This window comes from Phoca vitulina, unplaced genomic scaffold, assembly GCF_004348235.1.
Source record: "Phoca vitulina isolate PV1807 unplaced genomic scaffold, GSC_HSeal_1.0 scaffold12, whole genome shotgun sequence".
Classification (NCBI taxonomy): domain Eukaryota; kingdom Metazoa; phylum Chordata; class Mammalia; order Carnivora; family Phocidae; genus Phoca; species Phoca vitulina.
Window position 1 is genome coordinate 13,361,527 of NW_022589715.1, and position 22,554 is coordinate 13,384,080.

The 22,554-nt window shown below is 46.8% G+C and overlaps 1 protein-coding gene across 2 annotated transcripts in view; it reads left to right on the forward strand.

Annotated features, from left to right (window-relative positions):
- POLR1A (RNA polymerase I subunit A) overlaps positions 1-22,554 on the forward strand; it is an 82,495-nt gene that overhangs the window by 34,177 nt on the left and 25,764 nt on the right. For both annotated transcript variants that reach the window (XM_032410528.1, XM_032410527.1), the window contains exons 15-24: positions 9,001-9,150; positions 10,749-10,932; positions 12,985-13,067; positions 13,184-13,342; positions 15,103-15,201; positions 16,094-16,246; positions 17,583-17,665; positions 20,033-20,198; positions 21,052-21,273; positions 22,133-22,347. In XM_032410528.1, the coding sequence (XP_032266419.1) occupies positions 9,001-9,150; positions 10,749-10,932; positions 12,985-13,067; positions 13,184-13,342; positions 15,103-15,201; positions 16,094-16,246; positions 17,583-17,665; positions 20,033-20,198; positions 21,052-21,273; positions 22,133-22,347 (1,514 nt within the window). The remainder of the gene's footprint in view (positions 1-9,000; positions 9,151-10,748; positions 10,933-12,984; positions 13,068-13,183; positions 13,343-15,102; positions 15,202-16,093; positions 16,247-17,582; positions 17,666-20,032; positions 20,199-21,051; positions 21,274-22,132; positions 22,348-22,554) is intronic.

Genomic DNA, 22,554 nt, shown 5'->3' on the forward strand with positions numbered 1-22,554 from the left:
CCTTACTTGTCATGAGGTATTACCCTGTCTATATATTTTTTATTTCAGTTGCTCAAGTTTTGTTTAGAATTTTTTTTATTAATCAGAGAGAGTGAGCATAAGCAGGGGGAATGGCAGGCAGAGGGAGAAGCAGGCTCCCTGCTGAGCAAGGAGCCCGATGTGGGACTCGATCCCAGGACCTTAGGATCATGACCTGAGCCTAAGGCAGCCGCTTAAGTGGTTGAGCCACTCAGGCATCCCATTTAGAATTTTTTTGCATTTGTGTTTGTGAAGGATACCTCATTTTATTGTGCTTTGCTTTGTTGTACTTCACGGATCTGTGTTTTTTACTCCTCGAAGGTTTGTGGCTACCCTGCATTCAAGCAGTTTTGTATGCTTTTTTCATTTTTCATTGCATTTATTGGTGCCATTTTTTCCAGCAGCATTTGCTTACTTCATGTCCGTGTCACATTTTGGTAATTCTCAGAGAATTTCAAACTGTTTCATTATTATATTTGTTATGGTGATCCGTGATTAGTGATTACAACTCAAAGCTCAGATGATGGTTAGCATTTTTAGTAATAAAGTATTTTTTAAAAATTCAATTTAGTTAACATACCCAGTTACCCCATCCTCCCACCCACCACCCCTCCAGCAACCCTCAGTTTGTTCCCTATAGTTAAGAGTCTCTTATGGTTTGTCTCCCTCTCTGTTTTTATCTTATTTTTCCTTCCCTTCCCCTATATTCATCTGTTTTGTTTCTTAAATTCCACATATGAGTGAAGCAGTAAAGTATTTTTATTTTTATTTTATTTATTTATTTTAAAGATTTTATTTATTTATTTATAGAGAGAGAGCACAAGTAGGCAGAGTGGTAGACAAAGGGAGAAGGAGAAGCAGGCTCCCTGCTGAGCAGGGAGCCCAATGTGGGGCTCGATTCCAGGACCCTGGGATCATGACCTGAGCCGAAGGCAGACGCTTAACGACTGAGCCACCCAGGCGCCCAGTAAAATATTTTTAAATTAAGGCATGTACACATAGGGGCACCTGTGTGGCTCCGCCAGTTAAGCGTCTGCCTTCGGCTTGGGTCATGATCCCAGGGTCCTGGGCTCGAGCCCCACATCAGGCTCTCTGCTCAGTGGGGAGTCTGCTTCTCCCTCTACCCTTCCCCCCTGCTCATGCTCTCTGTCTCACTCTCTCAAATAAGTAAACTCTTTAAAAAAAAAGAAAAGGCATGTACATAATGCTGTTGCACACTTAATAAACTACAATGTAGTGTAAACATAACTTCTGTATGCACTGGGAAACTCATTTGACTCACTTTGTCATTATAGTCGCTCTATTGTGGTGGTCTGGAACTCAGCCCACAATATCTCTAAGATATGCCTGCATTGATCTGTAGTTTCCTTCTCTTGTAATATCTTTGCCTGGTTTTGGTATCAGGGTAATGCAGGCTTCATAGAATGAGTTGGGAAATACTTCCTCTTCAATATTCTGTAAGTTTGTGTAGTATTGGTATAATTTTTTTCTTAAATGTTTGGTTGAATTAGCCAATGAATCCATCTGAAACTGAACTTTTCTTCATAGGAAGGCTTTTTTAACTAAAATTTCTTTCTAATACATATAGTGCTCTTCGGGTTATCTGTTTCTTCTTGAATGAGCCTCAGTACTTTGTTTTTTAAAGGAATTTGTCCCATCTCATAAGTTGTTGAATTTATAGGCATAAAGTTATTCATAATATTCCTTTACTATTTTTTTCTATATCTAGAATCTGTAGGTGGGTCAGCTCTCTCATTTCTGATATTGGTGATTTGTGTCTTTTTTTTTTTTTTTTTTAAGTAATCTTTATACCCAATGTGGGGCTTGAACTCTTGACCCTGAGATCAAGAGTCACATGCTCCACTGACTAAGCCAACCAGGTACCCTGATTTGTGTCTTTTTTCTTTTTTCCAATCAGTTTGCTTAGAGATTTATTAGTTTTGCTCTCAAAGAACCAGTTCTCATTGACTTTGTCTATTTTTCTGGTTCTATTTCATTGATTTCACTTTCATCCTAATTTTTCTTTTCTTCTGTTTACTTTCTGTTTGATTTGCCCTTCTTTGTCTTGTCATTTAAGGTTGAAGCTGGAATCGTTGATATGAGACCTTTTTTCCCTTTTTTTTATATAGGCATTTCATAAATTTTCCCCTTAAATTCTGCTTAAGTAGCATCGCAAGTTACTATGTTGTAGTTTCATTTTCATTCAAATACTTTCTAATTTACCTTTTGATTTCTTTTTGACCCATGAGTTAATTAGAAGTCCATTATTTAGTTTCCACATATTTAAATATTTTCCAGATATCTTTGTTTCGGATTTCCAATCTAATTCCATTGTGGCAAGAGAACATATATTGGGTGATTGGAATCCTTTTAAATTTATTGATGTTTGTGTATGAGGTTATGTTGACTATGGTGTATCTTGGTAAATATTCTGTGTGCCCGTTGTTAAGTGGAGTGCTCTAAAAATGTCAGGGTTGGTTAATAAATAGTTCAAGTCTGTTCTGTCTGCTGATCACTGTCCTTCATTGCCTGGTGTCCATTGTCTTGAAAACTGTTGTTTCATGTTCATGTCTGCTTTTGTTGTTTTTGGTGGAAGACTCATCAGGTCACTGTTGCTCTATCTTGGCCAGAAGTGGAAGTCAGTTTAACAGAATAGGTGGGGAATTTTGCAATTTAAGATTAAAATCTAGAAGTATGGATGGTTTAGTTCAAGGAGTGGTAAGCTTTTTCTGTAAAAGCCAGACAGTAAATATTTTAGGCTTTGCAGATCATACAGTCTCTGTTGCAACTACTCAGCACTGCCATCGTAGCTTGGAAGCAGCCATAGACAAAACATAAATGAATGAGCATGACTGTGATCCAATTAACTTTACTTACAAAAACAGGTAGTAGGGCAGATTAGGCCTACAAGCTATAGTTTGCTGACCCCTGACTTAGTTGACCATGTGTATTTGTCTACTTTATTATTTCTATTTATATTATTTTTATTATTTCCGTTTGTCTTTATTTTATAAGCCATCTGAAATTCTTGGAAGTGAATGATTATGTTTTAAGTAATTAAGTGTCCAGAATTTATTAGAATTTTGTTTAAATGTAGGCTGTGTGCTCAAAATAGAACTAAATAGTGGACAAAGAATATATATCTAGAGCCATAAATATGTTGATTCCCTTCAATCTGGGAATCCAGCCAAAGGAAACAATCTGAAATGTAGAAAAAGCTACTTGAAAAAAGTAGTCCGTTACCACTTACAGTGGTGGAAAATTAGAAAAACCTGGATACTAAATTGGTGCTAAGGCAATTGTGGAACATCCATTTGTGAAGATATTTTGTAGCTGTTTAAAATAGTGGTTTTAAAAGACCATGTAGTGAGTGGTCTGGGAAATTTTCTGACCTAATGTTGAAAGCAGAAATTGACTACAGCATTCTATGTGCGGTCACTGTCGCAACTGTGTTAAGCGAGTATGTGAGAAAAAGTGTGGCATGACAAAGATCAGAATGATGGAATAATTTGGTTCATGTTAGGAATAATTTCTTTTTCATTTTATAATGTTTCTGGGCCAGATTACTACTATTGAATTAAATAAAACTAGAGAATAGGCCCAGGTTTTACTTGTGTCACAGTTGAGATTTTTCAGTGTTTCTTCTGAGGTTGCCATAGGCTGTTATTTCTTTGCAAGTAGGTGTAAAAGAGAAGAATGACTGCTCTGCCCGAGAATTTGTTGGTGACTCAGTCTGATTCTGCAGAGAAAAGCCACGTTTAGAATCAGGAGATAAGGAGCTTAGCTTGGGTAGTCTATTTGTACTGCCCCAGAAAATTAAGTCTTAGGCTCCTTCTCCAGGGCATTTCATGCGGCCTCTTGAGTGCTTTTCTCTCCATTTTAAGAATCTGAGGTCTCAGCATTTGTTGAAAGAGCATATAAAGAAAAAGAATTTGCCTGTCATTTCACATCTCAAGTGTACAGCTCAGTGGATGTTCACAAAGTGAATATAGCTTTGTAAAGTGTCACCCAGATCAGAAGGTTAGAATCTCAGCACTCCCAGAAGACCCCTGCAGACCCCTATCCATTTTTACCCCTGCCCAAAGGTAGCCCCTAACCTGACTTCTAACACTACACTATAAGTACGTTTTGTCTTTTTTTTTTTTTTTGAACTTTATATAAATGGAATGGTCAATCATATCTCTATGTAAGTCATTGATGGTATCCTATAATAGGAGTTCATTCGTTTTCATTGCTGTGTAGTATTCCATTATGTAACTATACCATCATATATTTACCCTTTTACTCTTGAACAACATGTGGCTTGTCTTCATTTGGCTATTACAAATAGGGCTACTATCACCATTCTTGTATATATCTTTTGTTGAACATATATATTCATTTTTGTAGGCTAGATACCAAGGAATCAAATTGCTGAATCATAAGATCTATGGTTTTTTTTTTTTTAAGATTTTATTTATTTATTTGACAGAGAGAGAGACAGCGAGAGAGGGAACACAAGCAGGGGGAGAGGGAGAAGCAGGCTTCCCGCGGAGCAGGGAGCCCGATGCGGGGCTCAGTCCCAGGACCCTGGGATCATGACCTGAGCCGAAGGCAGACGCTTAATGACTGAGCCACCCAGGTGCCCCTTAACTTGCATTTTCTTAATGACAAGTGAGGTTGAGCACCTCTTCATATGCTTATTGGCCGTTAGAGTATCATCATTTGTGAAGTGCTTTCTATTCCACGCCATTTTCTTACTAATAGGTAAAAGTTTTTTTTTTATATATATTCTTGTGTTCGTCCATTGCCAAATTTTTGCCTTTTTACCTAGTGCTATTTTCTAATGATCAGAGCTATTTTATTAATAATTCACCAGTATTTGCCATTCATGGCTAGTCCTATAAAAGTATGACTGTCCTCAGGGCACAAAGGTATTCCCCTGTGTTATTGTCTAGTAGCTTTACTGTTTTACTTTCACACTTAGGTCTACTTGTCTGCCTGGAGTTGATATTTATGGGTGTGTATGATATAAGGTAGGGGATTCCTTTTTTCCCCATATGACTGTCCAGTTAATATAACATCCTTTGTTGAAAAGATCAGCATTTTTCCACTTCTCTTTAGTATCTCCTGTGTCATAAATCAACTAGTCACATACATGTGGGTCTCTCCCTGGACTCTGTTCAGTTCCATTGGTCTGTTTGATTCCATTGTACCGATACCACACTATCTTAATTATTGTAGCTTTATAATACTGATTTCTGATGGTAAAAGTCTCCAGCTTTGTTCTTCAAGACTGTCTTGAATATACTTGGCCTTGTATATTTCCATATAAATTTTAAAATTAGCTTGTAAATTTCCACAAAAATAATACCTGCTAGGATTTTTATTGGGATTACATTGTACCTTTAGATCACTTTAGGGAGAATCAACATATTTACAATATTGAATCTTTCAAATTATGAACAGATTATGTCCTTTGATTATGTAAGTCTTGTACATCTTTCATTAAATTCATTTCTAGGTATTGCTATTATAGATGGTATTGTTTCTTAAATTTTCTAATTATTTACAATTGGGATGTAGAAATACAGTTAATTTGTGTATATTGTCCCTGAATTCACCTTCCTGAATTCAGTTATTAGATCACTGCCTTTCAAATTCTTTTTAACCATAGAAGTAACAGAAGTTTATTGTTAAACAAAAACAGTAATGTGAAAGGAAAAAGGAAAAATTCCCTCCTTCCCCAACCCTACTCTCCATGTCCACACATACTCTCATAGAAAGTAATTAAGAATGGGATATTATACCTGCTCAGGAGAACCATGAATCATGATTAAATTTGACAATCAGTTTTGAGCTTATATTTTAAACCTCTGTATCCATGACGTCCTCGTACCTGAGGCATGAATTTTCCTGACCACCAGGTACATGGACCTTTTTTGACTGGTTTTTAACATGGCTTACTTTGAATGAGCCACCAGGCCTTCCAAAGGGAATTCCATTCTTTCAAGCAGTCTGTATTTTTAATTTGGACCACCCTGACACACTCTGAATATGGCAGGAAGTTCATTTAACTGCCTTCATGTGCTAGGTTAACAGGCAGGACCTTTCTTAAAATTGCTTTGTGATGGGGCTCCTGGGTGGCTCAGTCATTAAGCGTCTGCCTTCAGCTCGGGTCATGATCCCGGGGTCCTGGGATCGAGCCCCGCATTGGGCTCCCTGCTCAGCAGGAAGCCTGCTTCTCCCTCTCCCACTCCCCCTGCTTGCGTTCCCTCTCTCGCTGTGTCTCTCTCTCTGTCAAATAAATAAATAAAATCTTTAAAAAAAAAATTGCTTTGTGATGTATTTAGTTAACTTAATGACATATTGTAGGGCTCATTCTGTATCCGAACACGTAGATCCACGTCATTCTTTAACCCATTCTGTGTTGTATCCAATGATATGGATATACCATAGATGATTTAACTGGCTTTCTTTTGGCAGACTTTTACATTGTAAACTGGTTTTTACTATTTTACCTAGTGCTGTAGTGAGTACCCACTCATGTTTATTATATTTGTGCACTTCTTGTGGTTTGTATTTGAGAGGAGTTCCTAGCAGTGTGATTGCTGAGTCAAAGGGTATATACATTGCAAAACTTTTTTTTTAAGAAATCCTTTTAACTTTTAAAACATTTTTAAAGTTCAGTAGAGTCTTAGTATAAAAAAAATTCATTTATAATTCTCCTAGATACTGCTTCACAGTATCTCATAGATACTACCCTTCACAGTTTAAGAGAACGTTGCAGATGGTCTTTTCTCCCTAGCGTAATAGTTTATGACCAGAAAGTAAATTAAACATTTCTAGAATGTTATAGCAGGAAGAGGCTTAAAATCCTCTTGTCTGACTCCTATGTTTTTCTTACTGAGATATGATTCATATTTAACATAAAATTTATGATTTTTAAAAGGGTATAATTCAATGATTTTTAGTATGTCTGCTGTGATGCACAACAATCACCATAGCCAATTCCAGCACATTTCCATCATCCCTAAAAGAAACACTGTACCTCTTATCATCAGTCCCAATTCCTCCCTCCCTCATTCCCAGGCAATCACTTTCTGTCTCTATGGATTTGCCTATTTTGGACATTTCATGTACATGATATCATACAACATGTAGCCTTTTGTGACTTGTTTCTTTTACTTAATATAATACTTTCAAAATCCACTCATGTTGTAGCATGAACAGTACTTCATTCCTTTTTATGGCTGGATGATATTCCACTGTATAGAAATACTCATTTTGTTTGTCAATTGATAAATGGATAATTTAGGTTGTTCCCTTCTGTGATTATTATAAATAAAGCTGCCATGTATATTCATGTACCAGTTTTTGTGTGAATATGTATTTCAGTTCTCTTGGCTAAGAGTGGAATTGCTGGGTCATATGGTAATGCTATTTTTAACTTTTTTTGAGGAACTACCAAACTGTTTTCCAAAACAGCTATACCATTTTATATTCCTACCAGCAATGCATGAGCATTCTAGTTGCTCCACATTCATACCAATGCCTTCCTTTCTTTCTTTCTTTCTTTCTTTCATCTTAGTGAGTGTGAAGTGGTATCTCGTTGTGATTTTGATTTGTATTTACCTAATGACTAATGATAGCATTTTTTCATTTGCTTACTAGCCATTTGTACTATCTTCTGTGGGGGAGTATTTATTCAGGCCCTTTGTCCATTTGGTAATTGGGCTGTTGTCTTTTTATTGTTGAGCTCTAGGAGTTCTTTATATATCCTAGCTATTAGATCTGTAATACGTAGATATTTTGCAAATATTTTCTCCCATTCTATGGGTTGTCAATTCTTTTTTTTTTTTTTTTAAAGATTTTATTTATTTATTTGACAGAGAGAGACACAGCAAGAGAGGGAACACAAGCAGGGGGAGGGGCAGAGGGAGAAGCAGGCTCCCCGCCGAGCAGGGAGCCCGATGTGGGACTCGATCCCAGGACTCTGGGATCATGACCTGAGCTGAAGGCTGCCGCTTAACCGACTGAGCCACCCAGGCGTCCCCTCAGTTCTTAGTCTCTGTAGCCTTTCCTTCTTTGGCACCCACCAGACAGTCAAAGCTATTTGGGAGGATGTTGCTGACTGTGTGTAATAATTGTCTATTTTGATGTGGCCTGAAGATGAGAGAAGGATGCCTCTGAAGAGTGTTCTTCAACCTTTGCCTCAGTGCTGGCACAGACACCATGTTGGGGCTGACCTCTGGCAGAGGGCAGCATTGTGACCCCCACCAGCTCTCAACCCCACTGTCGTTGCTTTTACTTTTTTACTACATTCTCAGATCTTTCTCTGCTGTGACCCCCCAGCAGTTTACTTTTTTCTTCTCCTTCCTTTGCTCTATTCAGGGACTTAATCTTCAGGTCTAGAAGATTGTTCACTTTAAGAATTATTTTAGGAGGTGTGCCTGGGTGGCTCAGTCGGTTAAGCATCTGCCTTCAGCTCAGGTCATGATCACAGGGTCCTGGGTTTGAGCCCTGAGTGGGGCTCCCTGCTTAGCGGGGGGTCTGCTTCTCTCTCTCCCTCTGCCCCTCCCTACCGCTTATGTGCGCTCTCGCTCACTCGCTCTCTCAAAAAGAAAAAAATTATTTTAGGGCATAAGAATGCCAGTGAAGTTCTTTTTTTTTTTCTTTTTCTTTTTTTCATTATGTTAATCACCATACATTACATCATTAGTTTTTGATGTAGTGTTCCATGATTCATTGTTTGCGGCCAGTGAAGTTCTTAATGGTATATGTTTGTTTCTGTTCCTAAGCCCCCTCCTAAGCCATGTAAGTGAAAAAAAACTGAGATCAACTTGTCTCACAGAGGTAGAAATGTCTGTTTTTCTTATTCCACCCACAGATCATCAGAGTGGAGTTGTCTGGCTTTTCAGGATGAACAGGGACAGGAGGTCCTAAAAGGGAACTCCTCAGCTTTTCTCCCCACAATCAGCATTATCTTTTTTTTCTTTCCAGGTTGTGTCAACACTGCTCATAAACATAATCCCAGAGGACCACATCCCACTGAGCTTATCGGGAAAGGCGAAGATCAACGGCAAAGCCTGGGTGCAGGAGTCCCCTCGGCCTGTTCCTGGCTTTAACCCTGACTCCATGTGCGAGTCCCAGGTATGGCTGCCTAGCTGTGCGGGTTGGAGACATCTAGTCCCAGGTTTAGACAAATCGATTTAAAACAGAGACAGAGAAAGGAAGAATCAGGTGTCATGGTTCAAAATAGAGGGTGTCATGCTCAAGGTGGTGTCCCTTTAGTTTTAGAAAGGGTCAGAGTTGATCGCTTAGCATTTGACCCTCCATATAAACCTCACAACCCACTTGTGGAGCAGAAGGCCTCTGGACTCAATTCTGCAAAACTTGGAAATTCGGAACCTGTGTTTTCCCTTGAGACCCCTGAGTGGCTCAAGCTCACAGATCTGCTGTGAGGTTCCACACCTTCCGGCTCCATGCCTCAGGAACCAGGCCTCGGGGCAGAGCACTCCTGCAAGCGAGCAAGATGGTGGCCCCACACTAAAGACTTCCAAGGCCTTGAGTCCCCAACTCATAAGTGCTTTGTCACAGGGTCTAGCAGACATTCCATTTAGAACTGAAGTTGCCACTTTTCTTTCCCTTTAGAGATCATATGCTTAATGTGTGCTACATTATGTGGCTAGCAGTCCTTCCTTTAATTAGCTTCTGATGCTTTAACCCAACTTTGGAAAGTACAAATGCCTTAAAAGATGTTAGAAAGGTTGGGGCGCCTGGCTGGCTCAGATGGTTAAGTGTCTGCCTTCGGCTCAGGTCATGATCTCCAGGTCCTGGGATCAAGCCCCACATCGGGCTCCCTGCTCAGCGGGGAGTCTGCTTCTCCCTCTTCCTCTGCCTCTCCCCACTGCTCGGGCTCTCTCTCTCACTCTGTATCTCTGTCTTAAATGAATAAATTTAAAAAAAAAATCTTTAAAAGATGTTAGAAAGGTTATGTTGTTCTTACTTCTAGAGTCCAAGGGAGGGAGCACCTAGGCCAACGTCGTGGTTATGGAGTTTATACTCTAGATGCTCTCATTTCTAGTCACAAGGTCCTTGAAAAGGGTAGTTGACCTCAAGTCAGTATGGGTGGGGTTGTGGTGCAGGGGGACATGTAAACAGCGAAATGTTCGTGCACGTGTGGGTGTGTGTGGGGGTATAGTCCCTAGAAAAAAATAATTTAAAAATATTGGTCTAGGGCGCCTGGGTGGCTCAGTCGTTAAGCATCTGCCTTCGGCTCAGGTCGTGATCCCAGGGTTCTGGGATCGAACCCCGCATCGGGCTCCTGCTCAGCGGAAAGCCTGCTTCTCCCTCTCCCACTCCCTCTGCTTGTGTTTCCTCTCTCGCTGTCTCTCTCTCTCTGTGTCAAATAAATAAATAAAATCTTAAAAAAAAAAAAATATATTGGTCTATGTCCTCATTTCCTTTATTTAGATAAAAATATATTCTATTTATACCCTACATCTTTATTTTTTTGTTGTTTTTTATTTCAAGTGTTTATAATTCTATTCAGTATAGTGTAATATTAGTTTCAGGAGTAGAATTTAGTGATTTGTCACTCCCTGCATCTTTCTTTCCATCCAGGACTTGAAACAGGTTACCATGGAGGGACATACACAATAAGGTTAATAAAACACAGAGAAAGGAGGGGGTGGCTCACACAGGAGGTGTCACCTCCATTCCAGCATTGGTGGCTGTCTCCTCCACAGGTGATCATCAGAGAAGGGGAGCTGCTCTGTGGGGTGCTGGACAAGGCGCACTACGGGAGCTCCGCCTATGGCCTGGTCCACTGCTGCTATGAGATCTATGGCGGGGAGACCAGCGGCAAGGTTCTCACCTGCCTGGCCCGCCTCTTCACTGCCTACCTTCAGCTCTACAGAGGTTTCACCTTGGGTGAGTACTAGACGAGTGGTCCCGGGGCCCCCCTCTCTCCTGGCCAGCACGCCCATTGGGATGTCTCCCTGACTCTACTAGCAGCTTCTGGGGGGATGGACAGGCTCCTTCTATACCTATGTCCTCTCTTGGCTGCCAACAACACGTCACAGACCTGGTCCTTCTCTGTGCTTGCCACCCCTCCCCCACAGCCAGCATTTTGTCACGCTCCTCAGTCCCCATTCCATTCTCCACCCTAGCCTCTATGGTTTTCTGCCCCTGAGACTGATTTTTCACACTCGAACCCACCTCCATTCTCTCCTATAAGTGTGCTTCCAGAATGCCCTGGGCACTCTGCCCTCCACAAGTAGGCCTTCCCTATTGTCAGAACTGCCCACACCTCCCCATACAGCAGGGGCATCAGCATGTTGGGGCAGACCTTCGGGGTGATCCTAACAGAGGAAGAGGAGCTGCCTTTTTTCCTCCCTGGAAATGAGCACACACCATTCTAGCAAGTTGGCCTTGAGAAAGCCAGCAAGTGTGCTGTTACTTTCTGAGCCCTTCTGCAGTGTTCTGGTGAGGAGCAAGTGACCTGCTGCATGTTGAGCATGAGCCACAACGAGTGTTGGAATTGTCTAGTTCTTAGTACTCCTAGGACCTTGCTTTGCAGACTTTCTCGTGTGCAGACATGGTGGCAATCCCACCGTGGGGCCCCTGGGCCTGCTTCAGCTGGGGCTTGTTCACCTGCCTGCAGTGGGGCCTGTGTAGTTACAGGATATATGTGAATTGTGGAAAAGTAAAAATAAGCACAGACACGATAGTAGTTGAAAGTCACCCAGCATTCGGTCATCAGAGATGACCATTAATATTGATTTGATGTGTGTCTTTCTAGACCCGCCAATATAAACACATACAGAAAAAAGTGAGATCCTACCCTACATGGTTTGGTAATCTTTTCCTCCCCATTACGGAATGTATTTACAAATGTTCTTTTGTAAATGTCCTAAGAGAAGCCTACATCCTCAGGTCTGGGGCTACAGATTATTCTAGTTGTGTACTGTACCACAGTTTATTTAACCAGTTCCTGTAATTAAACATTTAGGCTATTTCCTGGTTTTCACTTTATTGTGAAGAGGGCCCTTGAACAGTTTATGAAAAGTAGAGGAAGATGCCACACCCGGATCATGATGAGGACCACACCCAACAAACCAAGCCATGCCTGCAGCTCTGCTTAGCCCATGGTACAAAGAGCAATCAGCCCGCGAGGGCAAAGGCCTTCCAGAGACCACAAGACTGAGAAAGGGAGCAGGACCAAGCTGGACACAGCTCTGGGGAAAGGGCGGGCTAGAGAAGTCGCCTTTGCTCCAGCCTTTACAGCCAGGGGTCAGTGAAGGGACAGCAAGGAGGCCTGGAGCTGACCCCATGGAAGCACCCGCTTTTGTGATGATGGCTTCCTCACAGAGGGACTGTCTCTTTCCCCTCCTGCTCGTACCTGTTCTTTAGGGCCCCTCAAGCCTCCAGGATGTGGCATTGGGAATTCCAGATATTTTAGCTCAGCTTCTAAACAGTGCAGCTATTGATTTTTCTTCCCATGCAGATCTTGGCTGAGGGACTTCTAGAGTCCAGTAGCACTCACACATATGGACAGGAAATAGTTAATGTCACCCAGACTCAGGTGTGTGCCTGCGCACCCATACTCACAGCTAGAGAGCGGGGGCCCTGTGACGTGTGCCTTCTGGGAATCAAAACCAGGCTGTTCTTTCCCTCCCTCTCTTCCTTCCCCGTTTTTCATCAGGAACCTCGTCTTCACCCCTAGCCCATTCATCCAGTGTGTGTTCATAGAGCTGCTGGCTAAGAGCATAGGTTTGTGACTTGGCCCTGGATTTACTTGCTACCCACGTAACATATGGCAGGTAGATCAAGCTTGAGCCTTCATTTGACCATGTGTAAAATGGGGATTAGGATGCTCGGCCTGTGAGAAGCACTTCAGAGATGGTGGCAGTCTCTTACTAGTGAGGTTACAGGGACAGGTCAGGCCCGGTCCCACCCATGCTTGTCTGTCTCACTTCACAGGGGTGGAAGACATTCTGGTTAAGCCGAAGGCAGATGTGAAGAGACACAGGGTCATCGAAGAGTCCGCCCACTGCGGGCCGCGGGTAAGGAGGGCCTGGGAGGCTACAGCCTGCGGCAGAGGGTTGGGTCTCCCACGGGACAAAACCCACACCCTCCTCCCATGGCTCCTGCCTCCGACGTGTGCCTTTTCTCCTCCTAGGCTGTCAGGGCTGCGTTAAACCTGCCAGAAGCCGCTTCATGTGATGAGGTCCGAGGCAAATGGCAGGATGCCCATCTGGGCAAAGACCAGAGGGATTTTAACATGATTGATCTGAAGTTCAAGGAGGAAGTGAACCATTACAGCAATGAGATTAACAAGGTTAGTCCAGCAGTGTGTGCACTTATCACCACCATTTTGAATGCTGGTTTTTTAAAAAATTACATTTTGCTTCTCACTTGGGGCCCTGTGGAGCAATTTGGCTGTTCGACAGCTAAGTAGGTGAGATGTGAGGTGGGACGTGTAGAATTCATCCTTTTGAAGAGCCAAGGGCTTCGTTCTCTTGCCCAGTTAATGCTGAGAGGGAATGCCTTGCACTCCTTTTTCTTTTTAAATGTTTGTGTTTGGGGGCGACTGCGTCGAAGGGGAGTGAAGGGTTCCTCTGGGGCCGCTGTTGAGTGAGGGAGCAAAGTGAAGGACCAAAACCACCACAGCTGCATGCTGTACAGCGGAGCCGGGGTGAAGGTGTGGGTTCAGATCCTGCCTCGGCCATGCACTTGCTGTGTGACTTTGGGCAAGTGATGTAATCAGTCTGTGCTTTGGTTTACTCTCCTGGAGGTAGGGATATGAGGAGCACCTACCTCACAGGGTTGCTGAGAGGATGAAGGAGCTTGGCACGGTGGGAGCACTCTGGAAGTTCTCCAGAGTCCCTGGCTACTTTTCCACTAAGCCGGTTCTCGTGCAACTGTGAAAGGAGAGGGAAGTCCCTGGACAGGCCAAGACCACAGCCTGGGCTCTGCACCTTCTTGCCCCAGAGCTGGGGAAGAGGAGAGGGGGAGGCAAGGCCAGTGCTCAGCAAGAGTCAGCGTTGGCCTGGTGTCCTCTTCACTGGCTCTCGGCTTCCCTTAGACTGCCAAGACCGCAGACCTCTCGTTGTCCTTGAGAGATTTTCTTCAGAGGAGCCTTCCCAGCACCTCTCAGAGAACTGGGAGGCTCAGCTTCCAGGCTTGACTGAGAACGCTGGGGCATTGTCTGAGAAGCATCTCAGGATTGCTTCTTGTCCCTCCAGCTCCTCTCTTCCCACCCCCCACCCCCCCACACACACCTCTCCTGTGTTGGTCTGGGTCTCTGCATCCCTAGGCAGAGGCTTAAATAGACTGGGAGCCAGGGTCTCCTCAGGCTCCACCTAGAGGGCTTTGCTCACGTCTGCTGGCCTTGGAGCCAAGGCCAGGCTCCCACGTGGTGCTTGGGCAGCACGTTGGTAAATGTGAGTGTGACACGGACACTGGTCCTCACTGCCAGGGGTGCAGGAACCGAGGCCATGTCTGCTGGGCAGATTCATAGGGGTACACCTCAGATTTTCTTTTTTTTTTTTTTTTTTAAAGATTTTATTTATTTGACAGAGAGAGACACAGCGAGAGAGGGAACACAAGCAGGGGAGTGGGAGAGGGAGAAGCAGGCCTCCCGCCGAGCAGGGAGCCCAATGTGGGACTCGATCCCAGGACCCCAGGATCATGACCTGAGCCGAAGGCAGACGCTTAACGACTGAGCCACCCAGGCGCCCTCAGATTTTCTTTTTAACCTGCTCCTTTATGGGATCACAGACTGGATATGCTGGCCCCTCTGGTTCTCCCTTTTTGTTCCCATTTGCCAGTGACAAGAGCCTCAGGCTTCTTGGCAGAGGGTGTCAGAAGAGTGCAGCTTGTGGGGCCATCATTTGTTAGACTTCTCTCTAGGGGTTCTAGCAAAAGGATCGTTGCCAAATGAGACTTCTTACCTCGAGTGGGATTTGGCACTTATCTCTGGATAAATAGTCTGAGTTTATTGCTTCCGCGTCCTGGGTTTATCTTGTGATTTGGGATTACCTTGGGATTTCAAAAGGGAGTGAAGTCACTGACTTGCTGTGTTTATTTAATCTGCAGGCATGCATGCCATTTGGCCTGCACAGACAGTTCCCAGAAAACAACTTGCAGATGATGGTGCAGTCTGGAGCCAAGGGTTCAACTGTGAACACCATGCAGGTGGGAGCAAAGGCGGGCTGGCTGGTTTGCCAGAAGGGTGGGGTGATGGCAGGAGGCAATTTTCAGATTTCTTTCTGATTTTGAAAGGATCCACATTCCATATAAACTGTGGCAAGTACTACAAAACATAAAAGCATATAGAAATCAGTACAGGAGGTAACCACTGTTAACACATCAACATTAGCAACAAACACAGATATGAACGTGTGCATGTGTGTCACCGGTCTTACCTGAGATCCTGTCATGGTCTGCTTTTTATATTTATCGTTCTATTATCAGCATCATCCTAGAGGTTTCTTACCCCTGATTTGAGGCCCATTACGTCCTCAGATGGTTGCTGTGCTATTGCAGCGTGTTCACAGATGTTAATATTTCTTCTTAAAGTCCTGAGGACCGTGGTGAGTGTAGAGCAATACAGGAATGGGCTTAAAAGGCTGAACACCACAATCAGGAAGCCCCCTTGACTGAAGTGAAATCCAGACACATGGCTGTCCCCTCACCCCCATGAATATTAGGTGCTTTTATTCTCTTTTGGCCTTAGAATTTAAGGATCACAATAAATTCCTTTTTCTTGCAGGCCTCAGTTTCTCCATTAGGGCCCTTCGGTCCCTTCCAAGTAGAACGTGATGATTCTGAAACACGGCTTCTTTTACCAACATAGCCCATTTACAGCTGACCCCAGACATGTCAAATCTTGATCAGTCAACAAAAGGAAAACACAGTTCTTTTCTTGAATCATGAGCTCCTCTGGTTCATTTGAAAATGTAGGTCGGCCTTCAAAAACCAGTTTTCACGCAGCTTTTCTTCCAGAGCAGGACTTCCCTCCTCTGCCGGGACAGAGCTTTAACACACGTGTGGATCTTGAGTTTGCTTTGGGCTTCCTTTCTTCCAGATCTCATGCCTGCTGGGCCAAATCGAATTGGAAGGTCGGAGACCCCCTTTGATGGCATCTGGCAAGTCATTGCCCTGCTTTGAGCCTTATGAGTTCACCCCCAGGGCCGGCGGTTTCGTCACTGGCAGATTCCTCACTGGCATCAAGCCTCCTGTATGTATTTTGGGTTTTCTTCGTGTCTCTTCTCATTGCCAGGCTCAATGGTAGGAGGCCCGTGACCTTTACCAACAACTTTGAGCAAGGACTATTGAGTAATAAATGTCAAGTCATTTGTTGCTTACTCACAAGACCCTATGACCCCTGAGGACCCTGTTGTGTTCACCATTGTAATGCCCAAGCTCTCACAAGGCCTGGCATGTAGTGCTCAGTGTTTGCTGAGAAATGAAAAGATGAGTAAGACCAATCCCAGCTCCACCTTTTCTTGCCCTGTCCCTCTCGAAACCATTTCTCAGCTACTTTGAAGGCAGCTAGAGAAGGGGATGCCCTTCACCAGGGTGCTCTCCGTTGCCAAAAGGAACGTTACAGAGATTGGTTTCACGAACCCCCACCAAGAGCACCTCCCATGGCTCCTCCTTCGCAGTGGGGAAATCGAGTAGCTGTGCCAAATGTCTACACTTGATCTTAGCCAAAAGGCCGAGAAGCGATTGTGCCAAATGTCTAGTTCTTCCTTGGTCAACAGCAGACTTCTCCCCTAAGAAAAAGATTTTCTCCTCATATTTGTCAGAAATGGAATTTTGGATGTTAGTACTTTCTGTTCCTTGGTTAGTGCATCTCTCTGCAAGATCACACAACTTAAGACCAGGTTGTGAACAGGACCGGCCCTTGGTTTCAAGGCCACCGACTGCTTCGAGGGCACCTCGTCAGTCCCACACGGGCTCTCCAGTGATCACCCATGGCCTCTGGCAAAGGATGGAGGAGAGAGGATCTAGACCAGAACTTTCTGAACTCTGGTTGTGACCCCTAGTGAATCATAAGAGCACTGTAATAGATAGTGACTGGCATTTCTTTGATGTTTTATTACCAAGTAAGGGATGGGATAGTTTCATAAAGTTCTCGTTTGAGTTTTCTGTCTATGTGCACGTGTGCATATACATTTGCTGAGGACTACTGCAAGTGTATTCTTTACGGTGGGTGAGTGAAAACGTTTGGAAAGCACTGTGCCCCCGGTGACGCTGTGGGGGGCAGAATTCAGGGATATGGGCTGAATGGAGGAGTGATGAGGCCCCGGTGCCGTTTCCATTTGGAAAGTGGGGTGTGGGGCATGGGGTGGAATGCCCGAGTGCCGGGAGAGCCCCTGGCTCCTGTACACAGGCTCCGCTTGCCCCTGTGCTCTCGGGCAAGGGAGGACAGGCAGCCACGGGGGAGGGCGAAGTCCCCGGGCCAATGGGCCCCGTCAGAGCCGGGGGCCGCAGGAGCTCAGACACGGCTGCTTCCGGAAGCGCCCCATCCTCACTGGCACCCCTGGGGCCTGGCCCCACCTCTCCCACAGGAGTTCTTCTTTCACTGCATGGCCGGGCGAGAGGGTCTAGTGGACACTGCTGTGAAAACCAGCCGCTCCGGCTATCTCCAAAGGTAAAAAGCACCTGCTCTGTCACCCCCGTCATCTTTTACATTGTCATTGACAGTTCACTTACAGTGCCTTTGGATGAAAAAACTTTTTAAAAACTGCCATGGGCGGCCGGAGACAGAAAATAGTGAATATTCTTCCCCTTCTAACTGATTGGTAGAGCGTGAGCTCGGAGGTTTATGCAGAGGGCTCCTGTGTTCTGCAGGTGCATCATTCCCACCCCCCTCGCTTCCCCAGGGGAAGTTATGGATCCGGGGAAAGGCCTTGAGCAGTGAGGAGCTCGTCCTCTGCCCTAGGAGGGCTCAGCATCCGGGACAGTGCAGAGAGGGTTCCAGGCCCAGGGGCCCTGCCTGTGAGTGTAATTAGTGTTACTGTCTCTCCAGATGCAGGTGTCACATCGGGGTGTCCCGGCCCACACCTGCTTGTTTTCTATCCTCCTTGGGAGGAAAGGGAATAAGTAGCCACTCTCACTAGCCCGTTGGGGCAGGTGGGGGGGAATTACAATTAAAACTGAACAAGGCCTAACTCCAGAGTGCCCGGCAGGACAGGATGGCAGGTCCCTATGCCCCAGCCTCCCCTCTTCTGGAGTGCAGTGTGGGGAAGCTCACCTTGGGGAGTTTGGGCCAGCATTCTTCATGAACCCAGAGAACCTGTGCTGGGAGAAGTGGTGGTAGGAAATGAGGAGATGGCAACAAGAAATCCCCATGCCTCTCGGGCGTGGTGTGAAGTCCCGTTCTCTGGGAACTCGGGTGACTACTGCACAGGGAGGGAGAGCTGCTCTATCCTGCCCTCAAAGGTTTCCCTGTCTGCTCCAGCCCTGTCCTCTCTCCTGCTTCTGTGTTCCAGAGTCCCCAAAGCTGCATCCCGTGCTTTGGTCCCCTCCCCCCTGACTCCCAAGGCTGCAGCCCACAGGGTTGGGCTAGGAAAGGGAAGGGCGGGTTTGGGGTGGACAAGCCTAGGTGGCTGGTTGGTGGGGAGCTGGTACAGCTCGATGAGTTCCCCTCTCAGGAGCATGGATCACATGGCCGTTTCCTTCCATGAGCAGGGGTTACCATCCCACCTCCCATTTCTTAAACCACTCAACAATACATGTGTAATGTAGAAAAAGCTAAAAAACAAATGACCAAATAAGTCTGGCGTTGGGGGATCCCTGTGTGGGGTGGGAGTCCCTGAGACCAATTAAATGCAGTGCAGGAAGGAGGAGGAGGTATGGGATCCTGCTTGGAAGAGTGGCAGCCACTGGGGCAAAGGGCACAAGCCTCCGCAGGATCCACCTGCCAGTGGGGGGTTGGGGTGGAGAGGTCACGTACAGGGCTTCAGGGCAGGTTGGATTGGAGGGGGCCAGCCCGGCTGTGGTGGAGTTCCAGCCAGACGTCGGAAGCCTGCCCCCCCAAGGGTGGTGATGGAAAGGAAGAAGCAGCTGGGGCGAAGACAGAGCCACTGGCTGAAATGCAGGAAGACGAGGCAGGGAGGCGGCAGATAGACCTGGCTGAGCTCACAGGCCTGAGTGGCAGCACAGGGGCACGGTGGACAGAGAGGAGAAGACGTGGGTGGTGGGAGGTGTCAGCAGCAGGCTATTCAAGTAGCCATATGCAGTGCACCTCCTGATAAGGCCTGCTGGCCAGGAGAGGCCTGGACGTGCAGCCTTGCAGGGCCATAGCCGGTGCTGAGAGCCGAAGCTCCGTGGGCAAGGGGCAGAGCAGAGGGCACAGCCAGCACTCCGGCAGTTTCAGCACCGACTTTGCCAGACCCTGGGCTGGGGGCCAAGAAGACGGTGGTGACTAACACTGAGGTGTGCTAACCTTGGAGCCTGGGGGAGCAGTGGCAACTAGAAAACCTCCTGTTAAGGTGGCAGGAAGAGACTGAGGCAGAATGGCCAGAGGTAGGCTAAGGAGCCAGCGCCGGGTAGCAGGGAGAGAGGTTGAGGGAGACAGCTGACCACTGGGAACACTGGAAGAGGGCACCAGGTTAGGGTTAGCACATCAGCATTTAGTTCCCAATGTCCCCTTCGTTTCCCTGGCAAATCTCTGGACTAACCACGTGGGGAAGCACTGGGTGGGTGGACAGCCCTCCTGCCTTACCTGCCTTGTGGACCTAAAGATTCTGTCCTTGGGGAGCTGGTTGATGCGGGACAGTGAAAGGCAGGCAGCAGCCCCAGCTGCGGGGGCTGGACACGAGACCCAGGGCCCAGGAGTGGCGGCGGGGCTCTCAGTCACACGGCTGCAGCCTCCTCCTCCCAAGGAACCAGGAGGAAGTGCAGCCCCTGTTCCAGAGCTGCTGTAGCTCAGAGCCTGGGGCATGGGAGCCTCGCTCGGCTGCCTGCACAGCAGTGGTCCCCCTTTCCACCGTCCACTGCCCTGGTCTCCGTACAGGTGCATCATCAAGCACTTGGAGGGGCTGGTCGTCCAGTATGACCTGACCGTCCGCGACAGTGATGGCAGCGTGGTACAGTTCCTGTACGGGGAGGACGGCCTGGACATCCCCAAGACGCAGTTCCTGCAGCCCAAGCAGTTCCCCTTCCTCGCCAGCAACTACGAGGTAGCAGGCCCAGCCCGGCGCCTAGGGCTGGTGGGGCCCCGAGCTGTGCGGTGTGGTGAGAGTGAGTGCTCCACAGCAGAGTGGGGAAGGGTTATAAAGCCCCATTCGATGCTTTGAAGCACTTGACGTTTTCACACCCACTCTGGGGGTGCTCGTCACATGAGATGGCAGAGAGCACGCACGCCCCTGGAACACCAGCTACCATCTGGGGTGCTGCGTGCTGGGCCCAAGCTGCAGTGCACTGTGGATACCGCCTGCTTTTATCCTCGCCACAGCCTGGGGGAGTAGGTGCTCTCCTGTCCCTCCTATAGTGGAGGCAACGAGGAGCGGAGTGCGCACGCCTAGCTGGTGTGTGGCAGAGCGTGGGTTCGCACGCAGGCCTCGCTGACACACAGGCTGGTGGTTTTCATACCATACCTTATTGCCTCAGAGATGCCCGTCGCCCCGTTGTGCAGTCCAATACCGAAGCCGTCGTGACCTGCCGTGGCCAGGCAGCGGATGGCGGAGTTGAAGGTTGCACTCCGGCGCTGGCTCCTTCCCATCCTGGCGCCTGTCCCAAAGCTTTGGCCATCACTTCCTCTCCTCCTTTCTCTCTAGAAACTGCCCCCCCAACCCCAGGTTCTGAAGGGGCTCTGAATGTGCTGGTCTCCTGCCTGTTTTCCCTGCAGCTCCTAAAACCACCAGCTCCCAAGTCCAGGATACAGAGCGAGGGCCCTGGTTAGCAGTGGGTGCTCAGCCCTGCTGAGAGGCATTGTGAGGGCCTCCCACACACACCATCTTGGTCCTGTGAAGTTGTGTGACGTGGCTCTTGGGCCATGCGCTCCTCTCTTTGATCTTGTGTGTGTTTGTTTAGGTGATAATGAAATCAAAGCATCTGCATGAAGTTTTATCCAGAGCAGATCCCCAGAAAGCTCTCCGTCACTTCAGAGCCATCAAAAAATGGCAAAGCAAGCATTCCAACGGCCTGCTGAGAAAAGGCGCCTTCTTGAATTATTCACAGAAAATTCAGGCAGCTGTGAAAGCCTTGAACCTTGAGGGTGGGAACCAGAATGGCCGCAGCCTTGGCACTCACCAGGTGACTTGGGGGGTGACTTTGTCCTCAGTGTGTGGAGCATATAGGCCTCAGTCAGGGATTGAGGAAACAGGTTAGTTTCCTAATAGTGGGTGTCCTAGTATAGTCTGGCTTTATTCACTGTTAGGAAACAAATGGAAACAAATTCCTCAAATAGGAATTTGAGGAGAGGACTCTACAAGGGTGTGGGCAGGGTTTGGGGAAACGGGCTGGTAACTTGGGTCCTCCCCACCCCAGGTGGGCAGGAACGGAGAGCCCAGGAGGGGAGAGAGTGGCATGGGCAGTAGAGAGGCCTGGCCTACTCAGAGGCTTCTTAGAGAGGGAGGGGGATAAATGCCCAGCTTCACTCTCCGCCCATCTTCCCTTCTGCTGCTGGGGCCTCCCATTCGGCAAACCCAGCTGGCAGCCAGGAGGCGGGGTGAGGGGACACTTTGAAGCAGTTGCTGTGGGATAGCTTTGGGGCATCAAGTGTGTGAAAGCCTGGATGAGGGACAGACAGGTCCTGGGTGGCCTAGGAAGGTCCTGGTTTTGCCTTTCACCCTAGCATTGTTAATGATAGTTCCTCATTCTTCTCAAAAAGAATTCCAGTTTGGATGGTGACTTTCCATGGTCACCCTGCCTGTGTTTGAGTGGGCCAGGGTGAAGAGCTCACAGAGGTCGGGCAGTACGTGCTGGGGTGGGTTCTGTTGGCCCCTGTCCTGAATGCTGAGATGGATTTCTCAGGGCGGCCTGGTTCTGTCTCCTTCCCCTACTTCTATTGGGAGCCAGTGCCTTTGATCCTCCTTATCCTACTGGATGTCCCAGGAAGACAAGCCCATTCCTGGTTTCCTCCCATATGAGTGAGGCCTGTACTTCCTTTCAGATCTTGAACATGTGGGGTGAGTTAGATGAGCAGAGTCGAAGGAAATACCAGAAGAAGGCAGCTCCTTGTCCTGACCCCAGTCTGGCTGTTTGGCGCCCAGACATCTACTTTGCATCGGTGTCAGAAACATTTGAAAAAAAGATGGATGACTACAGTCTCGAGTGGGCATCTCAAGCAGAGAAGAGTTACGAGAAATCAGAGCTTTCTCTTGACAGGTAATGACATTGACTTGTTAAGGGCATGTGCAGAGGGAGAATCTGCTTCCTTACCCCCGCCAAAAAGGGAGGGCAGCCTCCTGGGTTTGAGTCTTCAGCAAGAGGGAGGAAAGTGAAACAGAAAGGGCACCTTGCAGGCCCAGAGGGCTCCAGGACAGGCAAGAGCAGGGAGGCAGGAGTGGACACCCTGCCTGGCCCAAGACAGAG